Source organism: Oncorhynchus tshawytscha, linkage group LG18 (assembly GCF_018296145.1).
Source record: "Oncorhynchus tshawytscha isolate Ot180627B linkage group LG18, Otsh_v2.0, whole genome shotgun sequence".
NCBI classification, from domain to species: domain Eukaryota; kingdom Metazoa; phylum Chordata; class Actinopteri; order Salmoniformes; family Salmonidae; genus Oncorhynchus; species Oncorhynchus tshawytscha.
Genome location: NC_056446.1, coordinates 37,608,008 through 37,617,563, shown reverse-complemented (window position 1 = coordinate 37,617,563; position 9,556 = coordinate 37,608,008). Strand labels below are relative to the sequence as shown.

Genomic DNA, 9,556 nt, shown 5'->3' with positions numbered 1-9,556 from the left:
CAGACTAGAGCTGGTCCCAGATTAGAGCTGGTCCCAGACTAGAGCTGGTCCCAGATTAGAGCTGGTCCCAGGTTAGAGCTGGTCCCAGATTAGAGCTGGTCCCAGATTAGAGCTGGTCCCAGATTAGAGCTGGTCCCAGATTAGAGCTGGTCCCAGATTAGAGCTGGTCCCAGACTAGAGCTGGTCCCAGAATAGAGCTGGTCCCAGATTAGAGCTGGTCTCAGATACATTCCATGCCATGTTCAATTCTATTTCATAATCAAAACCCCTCCCCCACAGTAGGGTGCCACTTGGGATGCAGCCGAGGTCTAGTGAGATAGAGCAGATACTGGCTACTGGCTGTCTCTACAGGTGAAACACACAGGTAGTAATGTTCTGGTTGGGTGTTCTACTGGCTGTCCCTACAGGTGAAACACACAGGTAGTAATGTTAATGTTCTGGTTGGTTGTTCTACTGGCTGTCTCTACAGGTGAAACACACAGGTAGTAATGTTAACCCTCCCGTGGTCCTGGTACTGTGTCTAGTCCCCGCGTCCTCCGGGTCACCCTGTCCCGTCCTGGCTAAAGGCCCAATGTGCGCAAGTGTGACAGTAGGCGTGTGAACAGCCTTTGCAGATGTATTTCTTACACCTGCAGCACACCGTGTGTGTCTTGGAGTCCTTCTTGGGTGGGCAGAGCTGACACCTCTTCCTCTTACTTGCCCCGGTGGTGGCCGGGCAACGGGCGGGCAGCGGCCGTGCCAGCGGCGGGGCCCTGGCTCTGTTGATCAGGAGGCGCCGCCGTAGCACTCTGTAGGACTTTGACAAGGGCTGACGCCGCTTCGGTGCGGGGCAGATGCTGCCTTCTTTGGATCAGCGGCTTCACGAGTGCCTTTCCCAGCTGCTCGAGGAACACCCTGCGCTTGTTCCGCTTGCCAGGCATCCAGTCAGGCTTGATCTCTCGCCATATGACAAAGGCGTTGTAGGAGGACACGTCGAGGATGTTGTGGAAGACGACCAGGGGCCAGCGGGCAGTCATCCGTCTGCAGCTGTAGGTGCCCACCACCTTGTCTAGGTTGTCCACGCCGCCCTTGTTGCAGTTGTAGTCTAGGATGAGGGCCGGCTTCATGTCGCGACGATCGCTGATGTGGCCCTCTGTGTGCAGCGTGCTCAAGAGTAGCACGTTCTTGTTTCTCTTTGCCAGGTAGGACACCAGAGTGGCGGTGGGCGTGAAGGCGAACCTGGAGGACAGGACCTGTCTGCCCCTGGACTCGAGCAGCGCGGGCGGGAGCTCGGCCTTGTTCCTTCTCACCGTGCCCACCATGGTGAGGTTCCTCTCGAGGAGCCGCTGGCCCAGGTCGTAGGAGGTGAAGAAGTTGTCGCAGGTGACGTTGCGACCGCTCAGGCCCGTTGTCAGATCGAGGACGACGCGCATCCCCTGGTTCTTCTCGGGGCCTCCGCCGGCCGCCTTGCCGGTGTACACTTGCATCTTCCAAGCGTAGCTGGACTTGGCGTCGCAGGCCACCCACGACTTGATGCCGTATTTGGCCGGCTTGCTGGGGATGTACTGACGGAAGGGACAGCGGCCTTTTTGGAAAGGGGACAAGACATTGGTGTGGTTACCGTGTGCAACGGGGTAGACAAAAGGGCCAACCGTTGTGTCACACACACGCTCTGTATAGACATGTAAGCACACGCGCACGCACGCGCACAAGCGCAAGCACAGTACCTCTGAACGGGACCAGTTGCTCGTCCACCGTCACGTCGGGCCCCGGGTTGTAGAGGGCCGGCAGCCGCGCCTCCCACAGGTCCCAGACCTCTCGTATGGCTGCGAGTTTGTCCGTGGCGAGTCTGGCGGGTCTCGACTGGCGGTCGTCGAATCGCAGCAGCCTCGAGTACCTGTGAAAGACCTTGAGCGACATGGTGGCTCGGAACACGGTCCTGCCGCTCTCGGCGTCCCACAGGCTTGCCGCGGCCTCGCCCCGGGACCTGTAGACGCCCGCTAGGATCAGCAGCCCTAGGTAGGCGCGCAGGTCCGTGGCGTCCATGGGTCGCCAGCCGTCGCCGTATTTTCTGGCCCCGTGCAGGTTCGTCATTTCCACAATTATCCTTTCTATCGCCGGCGTGACAAACAGGTGGAAGGCGGACGCGATGTCGCGGGCCTGCGTCGCGGCATAGGCCGTGGGGCCCGGAGTCTGGTCCGGCCCGGCGCGGCAGATCGCCAGGGGCCGCGGTGGCGGCCGTAGGCCACGGGGACCACTCGATTTTGCCGTTCTTCGACAGCAACGGCGGCTCCCGTCGGTCCGGGGCCGAGGAGATCTCTTCCTCGTCGCGGTCCTCGGGCGGCTCTTCCTCGGGCTGCTGCTCTTCCTCAGAAGAGGGAGAAGAGGCATCGTCGACCCGCGACGCTCGGGGTTGTATTCCTCCCCGTCTTCGTCTTCCGAAACCTCTTCCTCTTCCTCCTCCTGGCAATCCGAGTAGTCTTCTTGGTCCACGCTGGACAAGATCTGTTCTAGAACCTGCGCGGCCGTAAACGCGCGGCCATGGCCGATCGGTGGAGCCGAGCGGGTCCGCTGAGCTGCGGGGAAGAGCGCACTGGGCACGGTTGGGGCGCCGGTCACTTTGTGTGTGTGTGTGGGTGGGTGCGGGTTGGTGTGGGTGGGCGCCGATGACAATATTAGTATCCTCTCTATTACGCGGGATACCGAGACCCGAAACTGCTCGAGGCTCGCTTGCGCGCACCTGTGTAGCCCTGTGCAGTCGACCCAACCCCAGCCGAGCAACAAGAACACTCGGCTGCTCTCTAGCACACAGCGGAGCACAGGTCCGGACCTGTGCAGCGGCCGGCCGGCTGGCTCTGCGCTCTGACCCACGAGAGCAGAGCCCAGAGCCCAGAGCGCAGAGCGGTGAGCCCAGAGCACAGCCTCGCCACACTCGTAGACACTCTACTACGTGCGACGGCACACGCCTCGCCACTGGCTGGCAGGGTCGCTCTGACCCGAGAGCGCAGAGCACAGAGGACAGAGCACAGCGCGCAGAGCGGTGAGCCCAGAGCACAGCCTCGCCACACTCGCAGACTCTCTACTACGCTCAGAGGCACACGCCTCGCCAGCCAGTGGCTGGCACGGTCGCTCTGACCCGCCAGCGCAAAGCGCAGAGCCCTGGAAACACAGGGCCTGGGTCGCTCTGACCCGCGAGCCCAGAGCGCAACTACAACACTCGGCTGCTCTCTAGCACACAGCGGAGCACAGGTCCGGACCTGTGCAGCGGCTGGCTGGGTCGCTCTGACCCGAGAGCGCAGAGCGGCGAGGACAGAGCACATAGCGCAGAGCGGGAGCCGGGCACAACCTCGCCACACTCGCAGACACTCGCAGACACTCTACTACGCTCAGAGGCACACGCCTCGCCAGCCAGTGGCTGGCACGGTCGCTCTGACCCGCCAGCGCAGAGCGAGAGCCCTGGAAACACAGGGCCTGGGTCGCTCTGACCCGCGAGCGCAGAGCGCAGAAAGGGGAGCCCTCCACACACAGGACCTGGGTCACACTGACCCCAGGACCACGGGAGGGTTAATGTTCTGGTTGGTTGTTCTACTGGCTGTCTCTACAGGTGAAACACACAGGTAGTAATGTTAATGTTCTGGTTGGTTGTTCTACTGGCTGTCTCTACAGGTGAAACACACAGGTAGTAATGTTCTGGTTGGTTGTTCTACTGGCTGTCTCTACAGGTGAAACACACAGGTAGTAATGTTCTGGTTGGTTGTTCTTCTGACTGTCTCTACAGGTGAAACACAGGTAGTAATGTTCTGGTTGGGTGTTCTACTGGCTGTCTCTACAGGTGAAACACACAGGTAGTAATGTTAATGTTCTGGTTGGTTGTTCTACTGGCTGTCTCTACAGGTGAAACACACAGGTAGTAATGTTAATGTTCTGGTTGGTTGTTCTTCTGACTGTCTCTACAGGTGAAACACACAGGTAGTAATGTTAATGTTCTGATTGGTTGTTCTTCTGACTGTCTCTACAGGTGTGGCAGGAAACAACATATTCTGCAGCAAAATATGTAATTTCCCCCCAATAGAAATTGGATTCTCTCGCTTTCAGTTTTGTTTTCAAAGTCTTTGTATTTGTTTTACATTTTGGGGAAGACAATTGCCCATAAGTCTGTATAGTTCTTCCAGTGTTGGAGATGTTCAGCTCTGTCTAGACCTCTTTCTGACGGCAGAGTGAGCACAACCTGTCCGACTGTCTAACCACAGTGAATGATAACTGTGTACACTACAGGTCAAAAGTTTTAAAACACCTACTCATTCAAGTTTTTTTTTTTTTAAACTATTTTCTACATTGTAGAACAGTAGTGAAGACATCAAAACGATGAACAAACACATAGATAGTCTGATAGTTAGATATTCTGCCACCATGTACTGTCTGTTAATAGCCAAATCTCATTCTCTCTCTCTCTCTCTCTCTCTCTCTCTCTCTCTCTCTCTCTCTCTCTCTCTCTCTCTCTCTCTCTCTCTCTCTCTCTCTCTCTCTCTCTCTCTCTCTCTCTCTCTCTCTCTCTCTCTCTCTCTCTCTCTCTCTCTCTCTCTCTCCCTCAAATTCAAAGTGGCTTCATTGACATTGGAATGGGCCATTACTTCCGGCGCCGACAGAGATGGCCGCCTCGCTTCGCGTTCCTAGGAAACTATGCAGTTTTTTGTTTTTTTACGTGTTATTTCTTACACTAGTACCCCAGGTCATCTTAGGTTTCATTACATACAGCCGAGAAGAACTACTGAATATAAGATCAGCGTCAACTCACCATCAGTACGACCAAGAATATGTTTTTGCGATGCGGATCCTGTGTTCTGCCTTACAAACAGGACAACGGAGTGGATCCCATGCAGCGACCCGAAAAAACGACTCAGAAAAAGAGGGAAACGAAGCGGTCTTCTGGTCAGACTCCGGAGACGGGCACATCGTGCACCACTCCCTAGCATTCTTCTCGCCAATGTCCAGTCTCTTGACAACAAGGTTGATGAAATCCGAGCAAGGGTAGCATTCCAGAGGGACATCAGAGACTGCAACGTTCTCTGCTTCACGGAAACATGGCTAACTGGAGAGACGCAATCCGAAGCGGTGCAGCCAGCGGGTTTCTCCACGCATCGCGCCGACAGAAACAAACATCTTTCTGGTAAGAAGAGGGGCGGGGGCGTATGCCTTATGACTAACGTGACATGGTGTGATGAAAGAAACATACAGGAACTCAAATCCTTCTGGTCACCTGATTTAGAATTCCTCACAATCAAATGTAGACCCCATTATCTACCAAGAGAATTCTCTTCGATTATAATCACAGCCGTAAGCAGACACATCGATGGCTCTGAACGAACTTTATTTAACTCTCTGCAAACTGGAAACGATTTATCCGGAGGCTGCATTCATTGTAGCTGGGGATTTTAACAAGGCTAATCTGAAAACAAGACTCCCTAAATTTTATCAGCATATCGATTGCGCAACCAGGGGTGGAAAGACCTTGGATCATTGTTACTCTAACTTCCGCGACGCATATAAGGCCCTGCCCCGCCCCCCTTTCGGAAAAGCTGACCACGACTCCATTTTGTTGATCCCTGCCTACAGACAGAAACTAAAACAAGAAGCTCCCACGCTGAGGTCTGTTCAACGCTGGTCTGACCAAGCTGACTCCACACTCCAAGACTGCTACCAGTCTGCTGTTCCCACATGCTTCAAGAGGGCCACCATTGTTCCTGTTCCCAAGAAAGCTAAGGTAACTGAGCTAAACGACTACCGCCCGTAGCACTCACATCCGTCATCATGAAGTGCTTTGAGAGACTAGTCAAGGACCATATCACCTCCACCCTACCTGACACCCTAGACCCACTCCAATTTGCTTACCGCCCAAATAGGTCCACAGACGATGCAATCTCAACCACACTGCACACTGCCCTAACCCATCTGGACAAGAGGAATACCTATGTGAGAATGCTGTTCATCGACTACAGCTCGGCATTCAACACCATTGTACCCTCCAAGCTCGTCATCAAGCTCGAGACCCTGGGTCTCGACCCCGCCCTGTGCAACTGGGTTCTGGACTTCCTGACGGGCCGCCCCCCAGGTGGTGAGGGTAGGCAACAACATCTCCTCCCCGCTGATCCTCAACACTGGGGCCCCACAAGGGTGCGTTCTGAGCCCTCTCCTGTACTCCCTGTTCACCTACGACTGCGTGGCCATGCACGCCTCCAACTCAATCATCAAGTTTGCGGACGACACAACAGTGGTAGGCTTGATTACCAACAACGACGAGACGGCCTACAGGGAGGAGGTGAGGGCCCTCGGAGTGTGGTGTCAGGAAAATAACCTCACACTCAACGTCAATAAAACTAAGGAGATGATTGTGGACTTCAGGAAACAGCAGAGGGAACACGCCCCATCCACATCGATGGAACAGTAGTGGAGAGGGTAGCAAGTTTTAAGTTCCTCGGCATACACATCACAGACAAACTGAATTGGTCCACTCACACAGACAGCATCGTGAGGAAGGCGCAGCAGCGCCTCTTCAACCTCAGGAGGCTGAAGAAATTCGGCTTGTCACCAAAAGCACTCACAAACTTCTATAGATGCACAATCGAGAGCATCCTGGCGGGCTGTATCACCGCCTGGTATGGCAACTGCACCGCCCTCAACCGTAAGGCTCTCCAGAGGGTAGTGAGGTCTGCACAACGCATCACCGGGGGCAAACTACCTGCCCTCCAGGACACCTACACCACCCGATGCTACAGGAAGGCCATAAAGATCATCAAGGACATCAACCACCCGAGCCACTGCCTGTTCACCCCGCTGTCATCCAGAAGGCGAGGTCAGTACAGGTGCATCAAAGCTGGGACCGAGAGACTGAAAACAGCTTCTATCTCAAGGCCATCAGACTGTTAAACAGCCACCACCAACATTGAGTGGCTACTGCCAACACACTGTCAATGACACTGACTCTACTCCAGCCACTTTAATAATGAGAATTGATGGGAAATGATGTAAATATATCACTAGCCACTTTAAACAATGCTACCTTATATAATGTTACTTACCCTACATTATTCATCTCATATGCATACGTAGATACTGTACTCTATATCATCGACTGCATCCTTATGTAATACATGTATCACTAGCCACTTTAACTATGCCACTTGGTTTACATACTCATCTCATATGTATATACTGTACTCGATATCATCTACCGTATCTTGCCTATGCTGCTCTGTACCATCACTCATTCATATATCCTTATGTACATATTCTTTATCCCCTTACACTGTGTATAAGACAGTAGTTTTTTTTTTTGGAATTGTTAGTTAGATTACTTGTTCTTATTACTGCATTGTCGGAACTAGAAGCACAAGCATTTCGCTACACTCGCATTAACATCTGCTAACCATGTGTATGTGACAAATAACATTTGATTTGATTTGATTTGATTTGATTTGATTTATTGGCATGGCAATCTTATCTCTGTCTGTCTTTCTCTCCAAACAAATGTTGGCTGCTCAGCCTAGCTATCATATTGCATATTTTACATTTATAAAGAAAATAATGTACTTTTTACTCTGACACCCAAAAGGTCTCGTTACATTTTGAACTCTTAGCAGGACAGGACAATTGTCAAATTCACAAACTTATCAAGAGAACATCGCTGATAAGAAGAACAATGTGCCATCTGGTTTGCTTAATATAAGCAATTTGAAATTATTTATAATTTTACTTTTGATACTTAAGATTATTTAAAACCAAATACTTTTAGATTTTTAAGTAGGATTTTACTGGGTGACATTCACTTTTTCTTGCGTAATTTTCTGTTCAGCTATCTTTACTTTCACTCAGGTATGTCTGTTGGGTACTTTTCCACACACACACACACATACACACACACACACACAGACATACACACACACACACACACACACAGACATACACACACACATACACACACACACACACACACACACACACACACACACACTGACACACACACACACACAGACACACACACACACACACACCAGGCAGATGGATGTCAAACAGCCAAAGAGATGCCAGGCAAAGAGCTTCACCATGGTAACCCTGACATTCAGGCCAGAATCTCCACATGTGGGACGGAGAGGATGGAAAGGATTACAGCTATTTTTATTCATTATTTTGAATTCACACAGATGCCGTATCTTAATTTGATCATCCTGTTGTTGCAGCCGGAAATGCTAATGTGTAGTGTAATCAAGGTTTAAAAAGTATTCTAAAAGAGTAATTTTAGTCATTTCAACTTTTGACATTTCTGACTTGATTTTCCCGAAAGAAAGATGTATCAACCCCTACAAAAATGGTCCATTAATTATAATCCACATAATAATTCACATTTCCTATTGCTGCAGGATTATTTTCCTGCTGTAACAAACTGGCTCAAGTTAAGATCCTGCATCTGTACCCATACAGTGCACTGGGCAAATGGGGCATGTGGTGAAAGTAAAACATCTGTAAGGGGGTTATGTGTGTTACTGTAAAATCTAATTCATCCATTTTCCATTTGTGTATTCATAAGTGAAGTTTTGAATGGAACAGAACATCCACTTTTACCAGACTGCGTATTTAACCTCTAAATGCCTGACGTTGTACCCCATCAGAACCCCAAATATAAGCTTGTTTTACTCCTACAGTATGTTTGTAAATGTAAACAAAGACTGCATAAACTCAAAACATGCTTAAAACTAGACTTTTTATACATTGGACGGTAATGTGAATCCATTTCTAAGTGGTTACATTTATCCAGGCCCATCCTCAACTTTTACCAAAACAGAGGCGGGGTGCCCTCCTCGTTATTGTTTCAACTGCAGATATCCCCTCTAAAGACATTAATAGAGGGGAGATAGCATTATATAATTGTCTCAAAACAGTCTCAAAGTAAATGGAAATCGAAATATCCCTCTAGGTCTAAGTGTTTTAAAATGTCAGGAAAAGTGCTTAATGTTCCTGGTGATTCATTCTTCATTCTTCTAAGAGGCAGTTCTCCTTGGACCAAATTAATACTTGTTCCACTCTGAACAGTAATACAGTCCCATTCCTCTGATATATTACAGACCACGTATGTGTCAACGAGAGTTTAGACCACAATGCTTAGCTCTGTTTAACTCTTGCCCAATCGGAAGTCACATTATTTACGTTAAACCCTGATTGCTTCAAACATCTACTAATTTTCCAGGTGAAGCCACATTGTTTTTGCCATCTTTAGTCAACTCAAAGTAGGCCTAGGAGGATTTGAAAATGTTCTGCTTGAAAATCAGACTCAGGAGGGAACCCTGTTGGAAAAACCTACAGTATATCTGGGAAACACTAAGTAACATTCTGGTGCTTCTAGTTGGTGGTGATTTTACAGTTCTCACATACCCAACCCTAACTACCTGTGTAGTGTAAACTAGGACCTGTGTAATGCTTTGGGTGTTGTGGGTGTGGAGTCAAACGCAGGAGACAGCGAGTGCAATGCTGTGCGTCTTTAATAGCACCAACGCACCACAGGGTGCTCACAATAGTAACGGCCCCA

At 50.4% G+C, this 9,556-nt stretch overlaps 1 protein-coding gene across 1 annotated transcript; it reads right to left on the bottom strand.

Annotated features, from left to right (window-relative positions):
* Positions 1 to 692: 692 nt before the first annotated feature.
* Positions 693 to 8,639, bottom strand: LOC121839945. The gene is made up of 5 exons (XM_042300539.1): positions 8,635 to 8,639; positions 3,267 to 3,520; positions 2,810 to 3,163; positions 1,707 to 2,555; positions 693 to 1,564 (listed from the first exon to the last, which is right to left on the bottom strand). The coding sequence occupies exons 1-5, from the start codon at positions 8,637 to 8,639 to the stop codon at positions 693 to 695; spliced, it is 2,334 nt and encodes a 777-aa protein (XP_042156473.1).
* Between the last annotated feature and the right edge of the window lie 917 nt (positions 8,640 to 9,556).

Excerpts from the sequence above, each read along its gene's own strand:
- LOC121839945 (XM_042300539.1), bottom strand. Across the intron at positions 3,164-3,266 it reads TCGCCGCTCTGCGCTCTCGG|AGCGACCCAGGCCCTGTGTT; the intron begins GTCAGAGCGACC and ends CTCGCGGGTCAG. Across the intron at positions 2,556-2,809 it reads GCCGGCCGGCCGCTGCACAG|CTCAGCGGACCCGCTCGGCT; the intron begins GTCCGGACCTGT and ends TCTTCCCCGCAG.